Raw genomic sequence first — 19,832 nt, 5'->3', positions numbered from 1 at the left:
ATGTATATGTATAGTATGATAAAAACGAAGAAATTTATCGTTAGTAAAGGAGAAAATCAAGAGGACATTGATATATAATAGAGTTGCGTAACATTACGAAATTATAATTTATCGTCTACGATCGTTTGTCTGAATCTTTGATAGTGAAAAAGGTAAAGTAGGAAAAACCTGATTGTCGTAAATAAGGATCGTGAGGATCGCAAGAAAATATAGGTTAAAAACTGTGAATACACGAGGCGGACGATTACGGTGAAGGAAGATGCATAGTTAAAGGCGCGTAAAGCGTACAGCGTACATACATACATACATACATACATACAGCGACAGGTATAGTGGAGTAGAGAATATTGGTGGAGGTGGAAGTGGAAGTGGAAGTGGAAGTGGAAGTGGAAGTGGTAGGAGCAGCGGTACTGGTTGGCAGTGTGAAAGAACGAAGAGGTGGAGAAGGCTTGGGGAAGGTTTACTAGCCGCCGGAAGAGCATCAACGGCGACGGGGGCGGGGAAGCTGTCCACCGAACGGAACGACCGCTCGGTGATACGAACGACGAGTCGAACGGTTCCCCGAACAGCCACGGATATATAACAACTTTCTACGATAGCTGGCGATTTTGTGCTAGGTAAGTTTTTACAAGCCACAACGATAAATATGTAGCGAGAAAAATCGTTTGGAAATTTGCGATACTATTTCAGTTGCGAGAGAATCGCGTTCTTCCAAATAATTGACAGGAATGACGTAGCGTTAAGGGGTGTGTCGTCGATTAGGAGGCGGCAATCTCCGATGCTTTCGTACGCGTCAGTGCTTTCGGATAATACTTAATCCTTGATTGCTATCAGTATCGTTTTCGTTAATCTTCAAACGTCCGATGAAAGTATTTCGATAGCCAGTATCAAAAATATTCGTCATAATCGCGCCATTAAAAACCATTACACTCTACCGCTGTATCGCCATTTGCATTGTTAAACCATTGACCTTCTTTTCTTTCTGATTTTTCCATTAAGGAACAATCTTTCCTTTTATTTTTTCGTTCCATATGAAAGTTTCAGTCAAGATGTTTGAGGAAGTTGCACGATTTCAGTTATTCCAGCGTTACCGCAATATTTCCTAAAACCTGCGTATAAATTGACAAACGAATCGGATCGTTGGTCACTTTGAACTTTCATAGTGAAAGAAATAGCGTATTCATATTTACACGCGAATAGTGTATAGTGGTGAGCAGTTATCGCGTCGAGAATAGTCAACGATTCGTATTCATTTTTTTATTCGCCAGCGCGTTTAATCGATCTGTTAACTGTTAAGGCATCAAAATGTATCACAATGGCGAAGCTGGTTAAAGTACGACTAAAATAAAAGTTGATTCTGTTTCGTAACCTTAAATTAGTGTATTTACGTGCGTGCTCATTTCTGTACAACACTTTTACGTTTCTTGATTTTTTTTTTCCGAGATCTATCGATACGTTATAAAGTCCTCATTTGGGCGTATTCGAACGAATAATCGTACACCGAGTTCGTCTCAGCGTCCTTATGATCAATACTATTTTGTAGACCGAATGGTTGTAAGCTACATATATTATGAACGCGTTAGGCGTGTCTAATGAAGCCAAGCAATTGGTATTGCTTTTCGTGCAAACGATGTCATTTAAATGTCACGAACGTAGAAAGTTAATGCATATTTCGGAATCACGAAGAACGTTTCTTTTTCTCGTAACAAGCAAGAACCGCCCGCGCGCAATCTATCGTCGCTTGGAAATAAACTGGTTGCTCTCGGGTTTCGACTCTATAGAAGGCACGCTCACCTGTGTGTTCTTTTGTGTGTCGCTTTATCTATTTGGTTGTTTTTTTTTTTTTTTTTTTTTTTTTTATCAATCTCCTTGATTTACCGATGCATCATCGAACGATTCGTTGCAACAGTTTTATTTGAAAGTACATATCTATTGTTTTATATTTCATATTCTTTTAGGATAAATGTATATAGAATGCGATTAACTCGTATTAACAAGGCACGGTACCGCCCAAGGAACGAACGAACGAACGAACGAACGAACGAACGAACGAACGATTGTGAGCTTTACGTTTTAAGTTATGACATCATCATCGTGTCGAGAATCAGCGGACGCGCCGCATTAAGTGTCTCGCGCGCAATGTACATACATATATGTATCTATTATCTACATATATATTCGCTATCTTGCTATTTCGATACGTTATCCACTCTTCTCGTGTAATTAGTGTTTTAATAAGAGAAACATACATTGTGTGCGCAGTGATAAAGACGCTGATGCAGTTTCGAGTATGAAATCGGTTTTCTATGGTTTGCCTCTTTTTTAATTTAGAATTCACGGAAGTTATGAATTTGGGTTAAGCATACGCTTCCGAATTAAGAGCCGTTAGAAGAGATTATCACCGACGCTAACGTGTCGGCGTCGAGTGTTTAACAGAGTATTTCTCACTTTGTCTATTTATTTATTTCCGCGTAAAGTATAAAAGTCCGGTGTTTATGTGTCTGTTAGAATACTTTTAGATAATGGTAAAACATTGAGTTCAATTGATTAAACACATTTATTGTTATCCGTGCGTACTTGAATGGATATACCTTTGTGCTCGTAATCGGTGTAGAAACTCGTAAGAAATGAAAGGAAGAGGACGAGAACGTAGTAGAAGAAACATAGGACAAAATGAGAGCACGGTATAAATAAGCATAGGAAGAATTTGAAAAAAGACAAGTACGATTTCCGTCGCTCTACGGATTCTTCTTACTTACAATATACTCACCCCTGCTGTCTAACGCAATCGACGCGTGTTACCTGCAATTTTATCGATCGTATGCTGACATTTCTTCCTTTTTTCGTATCGTGTTTCTTATCTTTCGTGTTAAAAAGTCGGACCCGGTAGACGAGGGTAACTAAATACTTTTACGAAAAGACAATAATGATGAAATCCTATAATACGTGTTTAATTGATCTAAAACAAATTGTTTCAGTCAACGTCCAACGTTGGGGTTGGAAGGCGAGGAGGGAGGTGGTGGTGGTGGTGGCGGCGGCGGCGGCGGCGGCGGTGGTGGCGGTGGCGGTGGCGAAGGTGGAGGTGAAGGCGGTAGTGGTGGCGGCGGCGACAACGACGACGGCGGCGGCGGCGGTAATACCGATGGTGGCATCGACAACAGTGTTGTTGTTGTTGTTGTTGTTGTTGGTGGCGGCGGTGGTGTAGTTGTGACAGTGACGGTGGTGGTGTGCTGAAAGAGCTAAGCAAAAGAAAAAAACGATAGGAAATATACAATATAGGTATAATAAAATAAAAGAGAGTTTGGTGAAGAAGGAAGCAAAGAACGGTAAAGCGGGTGTCGAAGATGGCAGATACAAGTCCGCAACCAGTGTTGTCTGAACCACACACGAATGGAGTGATGGACGGTTTAACGGAAGAAGAAAAAAGTAAGATGCGACCCGCCGACATTGATGCGGTAAGATATGAAAGATAAGGAAAGGAAGAAAAAGTAAAACTAGGTATGCGTGTATACATGCGTTGTAAAATATATTTTCTAACCCTTTTATCCAGGATATGAGAGAAATGGAGAGGAGGAAAAGGGTCGAAATGATGATGAATTCACGATTGTTTCGGGAGGAGTTGGAACGCATCATTGAAACGCAAATGAAAGACGGTGCTGGACCATCGGGTCTGCTACAGCAAATCTCAGACATGATGGGTGGTGCGCAAGGTGCTCGGTTTAATGGGAACGTATTTAAAAGTAAGCCTAACGAGTTAAAATTATTTTCAAGATATTTCGTTAAACGATAATCCTCTCTAATTGTAAATAATATTTTGTTATAGATTCAAACTGCGTATTACCGATCAACGATATACGCGGTGTCGAAAGCATGGGTTACGCGAAAGGAGAGAAACTACTGCGTTGTAAATTGGCTGCGGTATTCCGATTATTGGATCTGTACGGTTGGACTCAAGGTGTCGGTGGACAAATTACGGCGCGTCTGAATCAAGATCAAGAACATTTTTTAGTTAATCCGTACGGCTTGCTCTACCACGAAATCACTGCCTCGAGTTTGATCAAGGTCGATATGCAGGGATCGATCGTCGAGCAGGGAACGACCAATTTTGGGGTTCACGTGGCAGGATTTCAATTGCACTCGACGATTCATGCCGCAAGACCTGATATCAAATGCATCGTTCATATTACTACTCCGTCCGTTACCGCTGTAAGTACATAGAAGAAAGCTGATCTTTCTTTCCTATCATTTTTTATACAATATTTCTTCTTGGTATAGATCTCATCGTTAAAATGCGGATTGTTGCCGATCGGACAAGAGAGTATAGTAATAGGAGATGTAAGCACGCATCAGTATATAGGTGGATCTTTCGAACCCGAGGAAAAGGAAAAAATTTCGAGAAATCTCGGACCGATAAACAAAGTGATGATGTTAACGAATCGCGGTGCTCTCTGTTGCGGAGAAACCGTCGAGGAAGCTTTCTTTAACGTTTATAACATGGTTTTAGCTTGTGAGACTCAGTTAAAGCTAATGCCCGCTGGTTTGGATAATTTAAATCTCATTTCGGAAGAATCAAAAAAAGCCATATTCGAGGCTTCGAGAAAACCACCGACACCGCAACAATCGACCGTACCGATATCGGATAGTACAGCTCTTGCTGAGAAACTTGAAAAGCGCTGGCGAATCGGCGGAACTGAATTCGAGGCACTCATGCGAATGCTCGATAATGCGGTAACCATGCAAATATTTCATTTCATTTCATTTCATTTCATTTCATTTCATTTCATTTCATTTCATTTCATTTCATTTCATTTCTCCCTTCTCCCTTTGCTATGCTTTCTATAATATCTTGTGTTTTTCGATTCGATTTCATTCAATGTATAATTGGAATAATTTTCGATTCCGTTTTTAGGGTTTCCGTACCGGTTACATCTATAGAAATCCGTTGGTGAAAGGAGAACCTCCACGACCTCGAAACGACGTTGAAGTGCCTCCGGCAGTTTCGTCATTGGGATATTTGCTTGAGGAAGAAGAACTCTATAAACAAGGGTAAGTGCATGCGTTCTAGAAAGAGATGGTAAAATACGTACGGCGTACGCTATCTAAAGGAAGCTTTTAATTTCCTGTTTTCCCCTTTGTTTCGCAGACTCTGGAAAGGAGGTCGCAAAGGGACGGATAGATCGCGTTGGTTAAATTCGCCTAACGTCTATCAGAAGGTCGAAATACTCGAAACAGGAACTCCTGATCCGAAAAAGATCACAAAGGTAGAAGTCATCACTTTTGAGAACAAAAATGAATAGTAGATATATACATATAAAAGCGTGTTCCTAAACAATAGAAAATTAGGAGAAAAATTAATGCAAGAATTTTTTTTCAAACTTTTCTCAATGATTGTCGATACTTGTGGTAGATATTGCATTTTCTTATTTTTAAACAAGCTATTTCAGGAAAATCACTGGTTTAATTATATTATCGTGAACATTTGACGACGAAAGAGATGATACTTTCAGTTTTTCAGAAATATTCTTTAGCTCGTGGTTGCGTCATTTTCTGCGCGGCTTGATTTTCATATCATTCAGTTACGTTGCTTTATCATCTGTTTCTTATTTGTAATTTTTATAATAGTAATATTATTTCTCACATTCCAATTTATGTTTAATGTATTATTAGAGGAATAGGTTGTGTAACTCATAATTATATAGGGCGGGGAAAGAAGAAAAAAGACGGGTGTGGGGGATAAGAGAAAGAGAGAGAGAGAGAGAGAGAGAAAGAAGGAAAGAAAGAAAAATAGAGGAAAAAACGTAAGCCAACGCGCGATTCTTTATGAAAGAAAACGTAACGAGAATGTTAACAAAAGATGAAGGAGGAAAGGAGGAGAAGAAAAAAAGAAGAAAGGAGAAATGATAAACGAATCGACGATCATTTAAGAAAGTTTAAATAATCAGTTTGTAATGAGTGCGAAACGCAAGGCTAGCTAAACGTCGTAACGATATCGCGTGTGTTTTAATGAATATTAAACTTACATATAAATTTAATTGCATCTCTCTCTTGTAGCTTATTAATATACAAATAAATATATGCCTACTGTTCATCGTGTATAGGTAATTTTTCGAAAATGAAATAACCCTTTTTTTTTTTTTATGGTGAAACGACACAACGATATGTGTTATACATACATATAAATACGAAGATAAAACTAAATGGATTTGCACGATTTAAATTCGTGTCGGTTTCCTAATAAATGGAATTGCTATGGTGCATTCGAGCATCATTATTATTTTAACGTAAAAGCAAAGATAAATCGTACAATGGTCTGCCTCGGACATATCGCGATTCTCGGTTGGCTTACCGTAGTCGGAGCTGTGTATGAATGTGTGCCTGTTAATTGTGTCATTCCTGAGGCGATGTATATTTTTGGTCCCCACTGCATTTACAAAACCAGATCGATCGACCCCGGTAGTGACAGAGATGGATTACAGAGTCAAAATACAAAAACATAGGAATGAAAAAATGCGTAGAGGGGAGGGGGGGGGGGGGGGGGATACATAATTTTATTTTTTTTATTTTTTTTTCTAGGAAATATTTGCGATCGACAGTAAATGTGAAAGCATGAAATTATTTAGTGAAATTGAATAAGGGAAAACTTAGCTGGTGATAAACTAATGTATCGTAAAATAAGATTATCAAGAAAGCAGGCACACATAGCATACGCAGATGAATTAATGAATTTTCAATTTTACGATGCTATGTCGAATGTCAAGTGTCGAATTTTGAAGTAGGGGTCGACTAACGTTCTGGTTTTGTGCGCAGTGGGTGTCAGACGGCTCTCCGACCCATACCAGTACACCGGTGAAGATCGAAGGTGCCCTTCAATTCGTACCGAAAAATACCAATCCAAAGGAGTTTAAGCAAATACAGCAACAGGTAAGTAAAAAAATGAATTTTGATTAACACCGCATTTGATTTTCTGTATAGGCGTTAGCTACATATACGATATGACGATATGACGATATGACGATATTATGTGGTAAATTGTATCGGTATACCTCGAGGTATGTTTCTTCTTCCTTTTTAGATAAAAGATTATCGTAGAGCCGATAAAATATCGGCTGGACCACAGTCCCATATATTGGAAGGAGTTACTTGGGAAGAAGCGAAAAAAATGCAGGTAAAAATATTTTCCCTTCCTGTTTTAGTCGTTTTAAATTATACTAACGTAAATGTTCGCTTAAACGCGATGTACGTTAGGATGCAACTATCAGTGGAACAGGAGAACAAGTGGTGTTGGTAGGGGCAGCCAGCAAAGGTATCATTCAAAGAGGCTTTCAACACAATGCGATGGTTTACAAAACTCCATATGCAAAAAATCCTTTCGATGCTGTTACCGATCAAGAGCTGGACCAGTACAAAAAGGAAATTGAACGCAAACAAAAAGGAGATATTTGTGAGTGTATCGAAAGAAAGGAAAAAAAAAAAGAATTAGCATGTTAAAATAAAATTCACGTATTTGATAGAAGAAAAGCCGCGACAAACGCTTGATACGGTGATTATTTTTGTTTTAAAAGACGATGAATCGCAGTCAGAATCGGAAGCATTGTCATCGTTTAATGTCAGCCGTGCAACCCACGAATCGAGCACTGCCAAAAGTCCTATTCAGTCACCGGTATCGGTAACTTCGGAAACGGAAGAAGAAAGCAGAGACGGTAAATAACAGAGTCGTTTCAATGATTTTACAGTAAATAAAGAATTTGTGTGTAAACCAATTGAAAAGGTATATAAATAATTAATCGGTTCGATCGTTTTCAGAACCTCGAGTATTGCGAATAGAGACGAAACAAGTGCCTGCACCGAGTCAACCTGAAGTTGTATTGAGCGATGGTAAGTTATTTTATCGGGCTTGTAATTTGTATCTGTGTGGGTCTCTTATCTCTCGGAGAGATAAAGCCGAGGGGAATGCAATGTACGTTAAATTCCTCTGAATTAACCGAGTAGAAAAGAAGGAAAGGGGCTTCTAAATATGTTACGATTCACCCGATTCATCGATAAGTTTCTTCACTTTTCCTTGCTTTCTAACTAGACATTTCCATACCTTTCTCTCTTTTTTATTTATGATCACTAACGCTTGCACCTTGCCGCATGTAATACCTGCACATTCACGTATATCCGCATGTTTGTTAAGTTTATGCACGATCACGTTTATTACTAAATTCTCAAACGTTTACTTCTCCGAATGTTGTTGTACCATTGTTTTATGTTTCCATCTATTACATATATGTATTTTGCAGCACATAATAACGCGATGTCTTTTTAGTTTTGTTCGCTGATTATAAAATAAAAGGTGGTGATCGTTGAAATGGATAAAAGGTATACGAGATCGCGACAATAAGCAACCGTTTCTCGTTGTTTGTTCGAATAAAACCATGGCGAAAGCTGGGTATTCTATCAGGTAATGAGAAAAGATTTTAGATACGCAGGTGTGAGCATCCGTGATCATAACGAGTATCTTCTGCCTCCACGAGAGAGAATAAAAAAAGGTGGAGGAGAGAAGAAAATAAACATTGAAATACAATGATAGTGTATATTTTGGGCAAAATGTGGTTGCAGATGGTGATTCGTCGAGCAGGTACTGCAGTGAAAGCGATAGCGATAGCGATAGCGATAGCGAAGACAAGTTTTCGAAAGTATATAGCGAAGAGCCGCGTTTAGAAATAGCTCGAACCGGTGTTGTTGCAAAACGATTGACGCCTACCTTGATCGCCTATCCACCGGTGGTTGTTCTATCGAATTCATCTTTGAGCGTTTTGAAAGAGAAAAAGTCGCATTTAAGAACAGAAGGTAACGAAAATTCATCGAAAGTTGCTGATCGTGAGAAGAACGTTCCTATTTTGTCGGTTTCCCTTTACGAACGGAACGACGGAAAGGCACGAGAAACTGTCGAAACAATAAAAGCCAGTGTCGATAGTAAGAATGTGAACACTGTTTCTTCGTCAAAGACGAGATCGAAAACGAAGATGGAAAGAAAAGCAACAGAAGACGTTTTGCTTGATTCAAATTTCGAAATTTCTAAAAAGTGTAACTTGGATTCCACCGATATGAGTTTGATATACAGTTTAACGCCATTGTTGGACCCAGAGTATCAGGAGAATGTGAACGAGGAACGGACCTCGATGTCGTCGATGTCGTCGATGTCGTCGATGTCGGCCGAACGCACACTTACCTTGGATCGATCAATGGGCGAACGTTTGAATGAAAAATACCGTATGTACGAAGAAGCGACATACAATTGCGACTGGTTCGATTCGTCGTACGACAACGGTAGCGATACGTACGAATCATTCGATGAAATTTGCGCAGAAATCGGAGATGAGCTTTCTTCCGATAACGAACGTTTCGAGATTCGTTCAAAGGAAGAGAGGAGCGATGAATTGTTTGGAAACGGTATTAGTGACAGTGCGAACGAAATTATCGCCGAACTTGACGCCTGCGATACTTTTGCGAGTATTTCTTCTTTGTTAGATGAGATTTTCCAGAGAGTTTGCGATACTCTTTTCTATCGTTCGCTTGCCCATTCTCGGTTTTTCAATTTCAATTCCAATTTCAATTCCAATTTCAATTCCAATTTCAATTTAATCTCATCCTCGATTTTAACGAAGGAACACGAGGAAAATTCGCAGCTGTTGGTCGTGCACGAGATTATTCATCACGTGATAGATGTGCGCGACGAAACGATCGATTGTTCGTTTAAGAGTGTCAAAGACATTGCGAACGTAGAACTAAAAGAAGCACGAGACGGTGCCGTTGCGAACGATGAAACAACTGAGACGGCTGAAGCTAGTAGTAGTAGTAGTAGTAGTCGTGAAAGTGCAGCTGCTATTTTCGAATTTTGTACGATAGCATCAAACGTCGATGATGCAGCGTTACGATTGAACTTTCGAGTGGAGAAGGTCGATGCTAACGAAATAATTCTCTCGAATAGTAGGGATCTTGAAAAGAGTGAGAATTTTCTTGAAGAAGGAAAACCGTCTGATTCTCTTATTACTTTGCTCCGAGATACGAATACGACTAGTTGTCCTCAAAGTGAAGAAATGCTAATGGAACTCGGCAACAATTTCGACGTTGAGTTTTGCACGATGAAGAATCACGATGAACAAGACTGTTTCCGTTTATCGCCTATAAACGAAGAGGTCAACGATACGATGATAGATTCAAAGTAGAATTAAATCGTACAATCATAGAATTTCTGTCCAATTTTCGAATTCACATATTCTCAGTTTCGTTCAGTGTTTTCAGAACTACAAAGTAATGTTGTGTACGAGATTGACATTTTTATTTTGTTTTTTGCTTTGTTAACACACATAAGATCGTACTAATCCTATGTTCGTAAAGATTGCTGTTTTATGTTCCTAATGATTACCATGTTTTATGTTTTCATTTTCTACTTGACACTCGTTTTGCACGTAAAGCATACTTTGTACATATGAAATAAACCTTTCTTTCTATTTCGTGTGATTTACAACAAATGAAAAAAGGAAAAACAAACGAATTTATAATCCGTTGTTTCGCTTTCGTTGGTACGCTTTCAAAATCGAAGCATTCCAAGAGGAAAGATCAATCATACGTTGAGTTTGTTGTTGAAGGTAAGCGTGCATTGCACTTCTAACATCAACGATTCGTTATACTCGATCATTTGTTCAGTTTGTGCTAACTAGTTTCGTCAAACTGTGGCTTCATGTACTGAATCACAATCGCTTACTAGCTTAAACGGATCTTTTCAATTTAACACGTAACACGTTGAATATATTTTTTATGTTTCAGGGGAAAATACCGTGAATGGCGATCACTCTGATGCACATCACAGTACATTTTCTCAAAGTAGTAAAGAGGTTTGTTACTCGGATTTTTTTTTTTTTTTCTTAAATGTCTCCTCTATTCTCCTCGAGCTTGATTTGATCACACGTATGATACACGTGGATAATTTGAAAGGCTACGATTCTTGGCAATTAGCCTAGCTAATGTTAATAAGTGAACGAAACTCGAAGAAAAATGTAACGTGTTGTACATACGGTAAAGAGAAAGCTCGAGGATGTTGGATGTGTGATGTCGCACCGTACCGTTATCGAGGAACGATTGAAACTATATTTTCAAAACGATCAAGTACGAAATTGAAAAACTTTCTAATCGAAGAAATCCATTTTCGTTGCTGAATAGATTCGAAAAAGTCTGCACATTCGCTGCTTTCGTTAACTATGATATGATGCTTTGGACAAGCTAGTGTGCCAATATACTTAGTGTTTGCTTGCATGAATCGAAGGATTTTTCTTGATACAAAACAACGATCATGCAAAACGTTAAGGGAAGAGAAAGATGAAAGAATTTGTCTGTCTGTCTGTGTGTGTGTGTGTGTGTGTGTGTGTATGTGTAGGGTGCGTGACTGTTTTAATCGACAGTAAACTTGAAGAAAAGATGAAGAAAGAAAGAAAGAAAGAAAGAAAGGGGGAGAGATTGCTGTTTTGCATGTGCATGCAAAAAGGTTCATGGTTACGGTTGGGACCTTCCGTGTTAAGGGTTCCATGTCGCAGGATGTGAGCGTTAGCGAAGAGTCACCGAAGAAGGAAAAGAAGAAGAAAAAAGGCCTTAGGACACCATCCTTCCTAAAGAAGAAGAAGGAAAAGAAGAAGCCAATCGAGGCGTAGGTAGTTCTAACTTTGGTACGTATTTACATATCTTCAAAACTCAAGCCATTCGATTACAAATTGGATTGAACGCGTTTCGACATTTTCCTACTAATCGGTCATTTTCGCAAATCTTTTTTCTTTCTTTTTGTTTCCGAATAATTCGTGGTTCGAGTGCTATAATTAACAGTAATAATAATAATAATAATAATAATAATAATAATAATAAATGTTGGTGGAAATATCGCGTCGCATAAAAAATGAAAGAAACTTAAATTTCTATGTATGCTCTGAAAGTCCAAAAAGACGGAGCGTGTTCAAAGAACAAAATAAAAAGAAAAGGTAGGCTAATGGTTTCAACGTCTACTAAGCATTTCTCTTCTTTTCTTAGAATAGTAGATCTCGGCTGGCGCTATTGTAACTCGCATAGATGCATCAAACTTAGTATTTTATATAATATACACGTGTACGTATATTTAGTCGCCAGTTAGATATTACAGAAATTTATTGTTATCAACGTACGACGATGGTATTGATCACCCGCGTTGCCCCTAAATCGTGTATACTTATTTATTATTAACTAGTAAATCTTGTTTTTTAAATTTTCCATCTTTTTTCTTTTCTATTTCCAGACACTGCCACGTGCAAAAGCTTATCGCAAATAAAAGGAGAACAATTACCGAATATATATAAAAAGAGGATTAAAAACGCGAGCAGAAGAGGAGTCGAGGATATCGCGCAATGCGAATGAAAAATTCATATACCCCGGAAACGAATGATAATAGAACATAGAAAAGAAAATAGTAAATAGGAAATTGAAAAACCGAAATAATCATACAACAATCACACACACACACAGCATATTTCCAGGACTCTCAAGACTGCCATCGCATTACGTCTACGATAAGAAACTATATTGTACTGTTAATGTTTTTACGTTTTTAATTTGTTAAAGCGTCGCGCTAAACTATTTAATCCGCTATTTAATTTTGCCTCCCCAGCCCCGTTTGTGTAATGCAATAAAAACGAAACGATTACGTCTACAATTTACGAGAAATGCCGAGTTTCATCCTTTTTTATTCCATATTTCTCTCTTAACGAGAATATACAAATGATGATTTTTCTGTTAACGAAGCCCAGACGATTTGAAAATAAAATCAATACTCATCGGTAGCGTCTAATTCCATGTCGTTCGAATCTAATCCTACTTCTTCGTAGTCTTTCTCGAGAGCTGCGAGATCCTCGCGAGCTTCGGAGAATTCACCTTCTTCCATGCCTTCCCCAACGTACCAATGAACAAACGCTCTCTTTGCGTACATCAGGTCAAACTTATGGTCGAGGCGAGCCCAAGCTTCGGCAATGGCTGTCGTGTTCGACAACATACAAACGGCTCTCTGTACCTTGGCCAAATCGCCGCCAGGTACAGCCGTTGGTGGTTGATAATTTATACCGACTTTAAAACCAGTTGGACACCAATCGACAAATTGTATCGTCCGTTTTGTTTTAATCGCAGCGATTGCGGCGTTCACGTCTTTCGGAACAACGTCCCCTCTGTAGAGCAGGCAACAAGCCATGTATTTCCCGTTACGAGGATCACACTTGACCATCTGATTCGCCGGTTCGAAACAGGCGTTTGTGATTTCGGCAACCGACAGTTGTTCGTGATAAGCTTTTTCCGCTGATACTATCGGCGCGTATGTAACCAAAGGAAAATGTATTCTTGGATAAGGAACCAAATTCGTCTGGAACTCGGTCAAATCGACGTTTAACGCGCCATCGAATCGCAACGAAGCCGTTATCGAGGAAACGATCTGGCCGATCAGCCGATTCAAATTGGTATAAGTTGGTCGTTCGATATCCAAATTGCGCCGGCAAATATCGAAAATCGCTTCGTTATCGACCATGAACGCGCAATCGGAATGCTCGAGAGTCGTATGAGTAGTCAGAATTGAATTGTACGGTTCGACGACTGCCGTCGAAATACGCGGTGCCGGGTAAATGGCAAATTCTAATTTCGATTTTTTCCCATAATCTACCGACAAACGTTCCATTAACAGCGAAGCAAAACCTGACCCAGTACCGCCTCCGAACGAATGGAAGATGAGAAATCCTTGCAATCCGGTGCACTGATCCGCTAACTTCCGTATCCGATCGATCACCAAATCGACGATTTCTCGCCCGACTGTATAGTGACCGCGAGCATAATTATTCGCTGCATCTTCTTTACCGGTGATCAATTGATCTGGATGAAAAAGTTGTCGATATTTTCCGCTTCGTACCTCGTCTGTGAACGTTACAAAAACAACAATCTCAAACATCATCTGGTTCTACTTGCTTCATACAACGATCCAATCCAATTCTTCACTTACCGACGACTGTTGGTTCCAAATCGACGAATACCGCTCTAGGTACGTGTTTACCGGAACTAATTTCGCTAAAGAAGGTATTGAAACTATCGTCATACGTCTTATCCGACGGCATCTCTCCATTTGGTTGTATTCCGTGTTCCAAACAATACAATTCCCAACAGGCGTTCCCAATTTGAACGCCCGCCTGACCGACGTGGATGGATATGCATTCACGCTGATATAACGTAACATTTTAATTATTCTTCTTTTTCAATTTACTTTAACTTCAAATTAAATAGTAATGATGATCATTTTCTTACCATTTTAAAAGTTGTAATCTTTTACGCAAACAATTCGTTTACCCGTAAAAACAGTCGACCGAGTGGACGCCGCTTTCTTTCTTCAACGATTCCAACTTAATAACGCAGTACAGGAACGGTCGTCGGCCTCTTATATCCCTTGTTTCGAGTCATCCTAAAATCATCACAAACTAACTGTTTTAATGATCACTTTGGAAAATTACGCTATTTTTTTTTTTTTTTTTTTTTTTTACGAAAGTGTATACGTTACTGTACCATTTTTACGTCGTAAAACTTGAACTCGACCAAATGGACGGGAAGATACATACGTTTCAACGATTAATTTCACAATACTTGCGTCGCATTTAAGATTAAATCTAATAAACGGATATAAATAGCATAGCATCTCTTACCTAGCCAAGTCGTGTACGCACAGCCAACTGAACGAGAACGAGAAATCCATGATGCAAATTTCTCTGTTCTACTTTTATCTCTATTCAACTATATTTATCCGTCTTTCATTCCTGCGAATTGCTTCTTCCATTATTCAACTATGTAATAAGTTCAATCTTGCTGAACACAACAAACGACAATTGAACAATTCTCTATCCAAATTCCAATTCAATTGCACAAAACACGTAACGTGATATCCCTTTTTCAAGCGGTCCAATAAGTATCTATCTAAGTAAGTAAGTAAGTAAGTAAGTAACGGGGTAGACACGGGTAATAGTAGCGCGTTGACATTACCAGCAAAAATGGATCTAAAAAGAGGTTTACGTAACTACACTTTTCGTCCTAATATACATATATACGAGAACATTTGGGGCTCAACTCCCAAAGTGGAGGAGTTACAAAATATTGAAATTGATGTCTGTCGAAATGGCGGATCGGACTCACCTGCGTTAATTTATTCGTAATATAAACATTTCTGCGAATCGTATGTCCAAATCGGCACCAAACTAACAGTCTTTGCCTCCTCCAGGTCCAGGTCCAGGTCCAGGTCCAGGTAGAAGAAATCTAGTTCCTCGTTTTCTCTATAGGGCGCAGTTGATTCATTTCCTACGCTCGACGACCGGCGACAGCTGGTGGGTGTATGCGAACCGGCTTCGACGTTCGTTTAGAATAATTACCTAATTATTGCGATAATCTGATTGAAACGATCAAAATATGTATCAACATTTTCAAAATTTAAGAGACCGTGAAAATCGAGCAGAATTGCGTGCATTTATTCGAGACTCGAACGTTGAAGAGGTAACCGAACGTTGAAAAGTTTTTAATATGTTTGCTAAAAACAGCCTTTTAACAGCTCGTGAAAATAATACGCAACAGCATTTGTAAATTGGATGCTCCAAAAATACTAGATGATATTCTGCAAGAGTTTTCAGACTCGGAAGCTTGTCAGTTAAAACGACGTGTCTTAATGGAAGCTGTTTTGAAGGATTTAGGAAATGTTAAAATATCAGCTGGACAGGTGGATGCGATCGTCAATCGAATGATTGTTGATTTTCCGAAATATTCGAAGCAACACCTTGTTAAACTTGTTGATTTTTGCCTTTCTAGTATTCGTAACAGCGATGACGAGTTACACAGGTAAATCAGTTTCATTCTTCTGATCATGTTTTTTCCAATTACAATCCTTATTTTTCTAAATTCGATTCTTCTTTTAGTTGGAAGGATTTGTTGCCTGTCTTGCTGGAAATGCTTGAAAATGAAAAATATATCATTCACGTGGGTGCTGAAGTTTCAGGCGACGAGTATAAATCGTTAATCGTTAAGGCAATATGTAATTATCGGTGGAACGTTAATATTCTAGCATCTTTGGCAAAAATGTTTGGGTAAATGATTAAACTATCTATCGTTTGGAAGTACCGAATCCAAAACTAAGCTTTTATAAATCTTTGTACGTAAAGAGAGATGAATTTGGATCGTAAAACTGATCGTAACCAAGTTCTAAAAGCGCTATGTTCTACATTGGCTGACCTTTCTTTGGATCAAATACCCCCTTTTGTCTATCAAATGCTAAAGTTGTGCAGAGATCGAGAGTGCTTGTATCTTTTGGATGCCCTGAACAAATATTTCCAATCTTATTATTCCAAAGCAGTTTCTCACAGTGATAAAGATAGCCTAGAAGATATTGGTACGTAAAGAACAGGAAAGAACAGGAAAGAACAGACTAAACGTGGTATAAAAATCTTTGGATCTTATATTTCTATAGGTATAATCGGTATAAAACAAGTACAGGACATAGAGAGTACAGTACTGTACTATTTATATCAAGCGGCTCAGCTGAATCACGAAAATATGAAAGATTTTATTCGCTATCTGAAAAACGTGTCTTCCGCTTCCGAATATATATTACAACCATTCATGCTCGCTGTATTAATATCAATTTCCAGCATCTACGAAGAACAGGTAATAACGTTCGATTAAATTCATTTTGGTATTCTTACTGAAACGTCTGTTCGATAGATCTTCGAGATACTGAGATCAACTATTGTTAATAACAGTTTGGAGAAAGAAAAACGAAAAGGAAGCGCATGGTTGAGACAATTAATACCTTCTTCTTGCAACATTATCGGAGTTGTACGACAAATTATAGAGTGCAGGTAATGCAACATTTTTCTTTCTTATCTCTTTCCTTTATCTACTTCGGCAGAACAATTCATCTTCTAGCAACAAAGATCGTCACTTAATATTAAAAGGATTCATGAATTTAGCCTTCGCTTTAATGAATTCGGACCAAAAATTGAAAAATAACGCAACAATAGTGTGGTACATCGGGGGAGAAATAATTCGAGAAGTAATTAAAAAGCGTCATGAAACGGTAGCTACTGTGATGCAGGAATTGGTAAATAAAATAGTTGCAGGTGGTACATCGATAATACATTATATAGGTAATATACATATAACGAAATGAAAATACGTGATATTATCATCGCCTGAACGTATTATACTTTGATTTCAGACTGTTTAAACTACGCTTGTCGTGAATTATCAGTGATCGTTTTGGATCATCAAATTTGGATTATTATTCTTCTTGAACGTTTGCTCTTTTTACCTGATGCTGTTGCCAATCAAGTGTTGTACGCTATTTTTCCATTGATGCGTGTTTCGTCTAATATACGAGAAAACCTTCTTTTAACTTTGAGAAAAGCCCTTTACAGGAAAGGTGTATCGAAACGGCAGATGGCAGTTACTGGATTTCTAGAGATGTTAAAATACTCGAAAATGCACTCATTGGACAGCTTTAGACTAAGTCAGCGTCATAATTCTTCACCATTCGTTACTAGTTCCAGTTCCAGTTCCAATTCTAGCCTGAGATCGACGTTAACTCAAGTATGTGCGCTTTTCAATCGAGCTGATAATAATAGTTATCACATTTATCGATGGTTGCAAGCTGAATTTTAATCCCCCGATTTAGGCAACTCTAGAATATAGTTCGCAACGAGACAAATCAGAATGCGAAAAAACTCTATGTTATGAAATATTGGATATATTAAAAAAGAGTTTTACCTACGAATTTCAGGTCAGATTGCATTTATACGAAGGTAAAGACAAAAAAGTTTCGTACACGAAACGATTCTTCAACGAATAGTTATTATTTTTCAAGGAAATTACATTTCCGTAGGATTGTATGATACCGTGATGAAAAATTCTGAAATAACAGAAATCGTGTTAGACATGCTCTTGGCGCATTTTAATCTCTATGTAGATACGGATGATGATGTTTTGCCACCTGTGAAATTCGACTTGTGTACAAACGTACTCGGAACGGAGATAGTTCCGCAAGAACCTATTGCGGAATTAATATTCGCGTTACAGAAAATATACGTCGGTACGATGCCAAAGAAATCGGCTGCCTTTGATAAAGTACGCGATGCTTTAGAGTTGATGTGTAGAAAAATGATAGCTACACAAATGGAACACTTAAATCTGGTAATGAAAAGTTTCAACGTTAACGTAGAAATGAATGTCTCTAAATACGTTGTATTAATATGTGAACTTTCTTTACGTATCGATCATCTTAGGAACACGAAACGGATCTGTTTGGGGACTTATCCAAGTCACAGATAAAAATCAGAAATCTTGGCATGGCCATTACAATTTACGAAGCCTTAATGGCATTTCGAATAGGAGAATGTTTAAAAGGCAATCTGGAAAGTTTTCGAAAGATCGACGATTTGTTTAAAGGATACACGCGATCTGTTGACTTTATTAAAATGGTAAAGATTAAACTTGATTTTTCCTCCTTCTTCTTCTTTCTTTCTTTCTTTCTTTCTTTCTTTCTTTCTTTCTTTCTTTCTTTCTTTCTTCCTTCCTTCCTTCCTTCCCTCCTTCCTCTTATACTCATTGTTCATTGTAGCAATCTACAAAAATTAAAAAACTCGATAACAATAAAGCCAAAAAGAACAAGGATATAAATAATACAACTAGAAAGTTTGGAAAATCGAATAGCATTAAAGTACCAAATACCATCATGGATTTGGATGTGATTCGTCAAAGTTTAACACTATTATATTCGTAAGTATAATAAAGAATGAAACAACTACAATCAGCTTAGTTAATTTAATTTATTTTCAATTGTAGACGATCCTTTACGGTTCCCGAGGAGGTTGCGTTTCAGGAAAATTCAAAGTTTCGTTGTTACATATTTCAAACGTGCGAACAACTGTTACAACGTGAAAAATTAATCACGAATGGTTCTCGAAAGCAAAACGACCGCTACGTGAACGCGTACATCGAGATCGCTGGGTAAGTAAACACACCTGTAATCTACATAATTCGGCATCTTTGATATTGAAAAGCTTCTTCTTATTTCATTAGATTGCTTTACAAACACTTGGTATCAAAGTTAAACGATATACTGGAAAACGACGAACAACAAACAGCCGTATTAGCTTTGCAATGTTTCAAAGAAATTTCTTGCTATGCATGTACATCACTGTCGCACGAGGAGTTATCACGATTTCTCGATTCAATTTGTATGTATCTAATTAACAATTTTTTCTATTACACCTTAAGAACGTCATTGCTTTATGTGCATTTATTCTTTCACGTTGCAAGTACTATCGAGAAAAGACACAACATCGAAAGATTTAAATATAAAATTAGAAGAAATTATTTTCTCGCTAAAATGTCAGTTGGAAAGTTCACTGGTTGAAGAAAGAAATATTGACGAGAGAAAGAAAATACCGTTTTTTTTATTGGAAATAATCGAACAGTTTACGTATAAAATTAACTTTGAAAACTATCATTCTGAGAAGGTTGGTACATACACAAGCATTCTTTTTCGGAATTACTTTTCTGTTCGCATAAAATTAATTTCGTTTATTTCAAAGATACTCGAATGGTTTAGAAAAATCACGGAAATGGAGAATGTTGAAAATTCGATCGTTTCTGGGATTATGCAGTTTTTCTTACGCTTAGAAGAATATACCGAAGAATATGGAGAGTCATTGCACGAAATTTGTCTGGAATTATGCGAAAAAGTTGGAGCTATCGATGATGTAAGCAAT

General features: G+C 38.0%; 3 protein-coding genes across 8 annotated transcripts in view; 2 read left to right on the top strand and 1 right to left on the bottom strand.

Moving 5' to 3' along the window:
- The first annotated feature begins 3,124 nt into the window (after positions 1-3,124).
- On the top strand, positions 3,125-12,377 carry hts (adducin 1-like protein hts). Of its 4 annotated transcripts, none has more exons than XM_034337853.2 (14): positions 3,125-3,455; positions 3,551-3,740; positions 3,824-4,206; positions 4,276-4,728; positions 4,910-5,046; positions 5,144-5,261; positions 6,808-6,921; positions 7,073-7,165; positions 7,246-7,441; positions 7,563-7,700; positions 7,804-7,875; positions 10,813-10,880; positions 11,577-11,705; positions 12,302-12,377. In XM_034337853.2, the coding sequence occupies exons 1-13, from the start codon at positions 3,345-3,347 to the stop codon at positions 11,688-11,690; spliced, it is 2,187 nt and encodes a 728-aa protein (XP_034193744.1). In that variant the 5' UTR covers positions 3,125-3,344; the 3' UTR covers positions 11,691-11,705; positions 12,302-12,377. The 4 variants fall into 4 exon arrangements, with proteins under 4 accessions (XP_034193744.1, XP_034193743.1, XP_034193745.1 ...); XM_034337852.2 differs by having other exon boundaries at positions 11,562-11,705; XM_034337854.2 differs by lacking the exon at positions 11,577-11,705.
- Positions 12,378-12,583: 206 nt separating this feature from the next.
- On the bottom strand, positions 12,584-15,306 carry LOC117610449 (tubulin alpha-1 chain). Of its 3 annotated transcripts, XM_076691030.1 has the most exons (5): positions 15,214-15,306; positions 14,730-15,077; positions 14,338-14,491; positions 14,039-14,252; positions 12,584-13,953 (listed from the first exon to the last, which is right to left on the bottom strand). In XM_076691030.1, the coding sequence occupies exons 3-5, from the start codon at positions 14,338-14,340 to the stop codon at positions 12,827-12,829; spliced, it is 1,344 nt and encodes a 447-aa protein (XP_076547145.1). In that variant the 5' UTR covers positions 14,341-14,491; positions 14,730-15,077; positions 15,214-15,306; the 3' UTR covers positions 12,584-12,826. The 3 variants fall into 3 exon arrangements, with proteins under 3 accessions (XP_076547145.1, XP_034193749.1, XP_034193750.1); XM_034337858.2 differs by lacking the exon at positions 14,730-15,077; XM_034337859.2 differs by lacking the exons at positions 14,730-15,077; positions 15,214-15,306 and adding an exon at positions 14,593-14,727.
- Positions 15,307-15,317: 11 nt separating this feature from the next.
- FANCI (Fanconi anemia complementation group I) overlaps positions 15,318-19,832 on the top strand; it is a 10,291-nt gene continuing 5,776 nt past the window's right edge. The window contains exons 1-16 of the mRNA XM_034337845.2: positions 15,318-15,567; positions 15,623-15,906; positions 15,984-16,151; positions 16,227-16,453; positions 16,532-16,728; positions 16,786-16,922; positions 16,990-17,210; positions 17,282-17,652; positions 17,738-17,864; positions 17,945-18,252; positions 18,345-18,539; positions 18,680-18,837; positions 18,904-19,068; positions 19,141-19,298; positions 19,381-19,580; positions 19,656-19,823. Coding sequence (XP_034193736.2) covers positions 15,484-15,567; positions 15,623-15,906; positions 15,984-16,151; positions 16,227-16,453; positions 16,532-16,728; positions 16,786-16,922; positions 16,990-17,210; positions 17,282-17,652; positions 17,738-17,864; positions 17,945-18,252; positions 18,345-18,539; positions 18,680-18,837; positions 18,904-19,068; positions 19,141-19,298; positions 19,381-19,580; positions 19,656-19,823 — 3,168 coding nt within the window. The 5' untranslated portion in view covers positions 15,318-15,483. The remainder of the gene's footprint in view (positions 15,568-15,622; positions 15,907-15,983; positions 16,152-16,226; positions 16,454-16,531; positions 16,729-16,785; positions 16,923-16,989; positions 17,211-17,281; positions 17,653-17,737; positions 17,865-17,944; positions 18,253-18,344; positions 18,540-18,679; positions 18,838-18,903; positions 19,069-19,140; positions 19,299-19,380; positions 19,581-19,655; positions 19,824-19,832) is intronic.

The sequence above is a fragment of the Osmia lignaria genome, chromosome 11, assembly GCF_051020975.1.
Source record: "Osmia lignaria lignaria isolate PbOS001 chromosome 11, iyOsmLign1, whole genome shotgun sequence".
In the NCBI taxonomy this organism is placed as follows: domain Eukaryota; kingdom Metazoa; phylum Arthropoda; class Insecta; order Hymenoptera; family Megachilidae; genus Osmia; species Osmia lignaria.
Note: the sequence above shows the minus strand (reverse complement) of the source record. Positions and strands in the feature narration are given on the sequence as shown.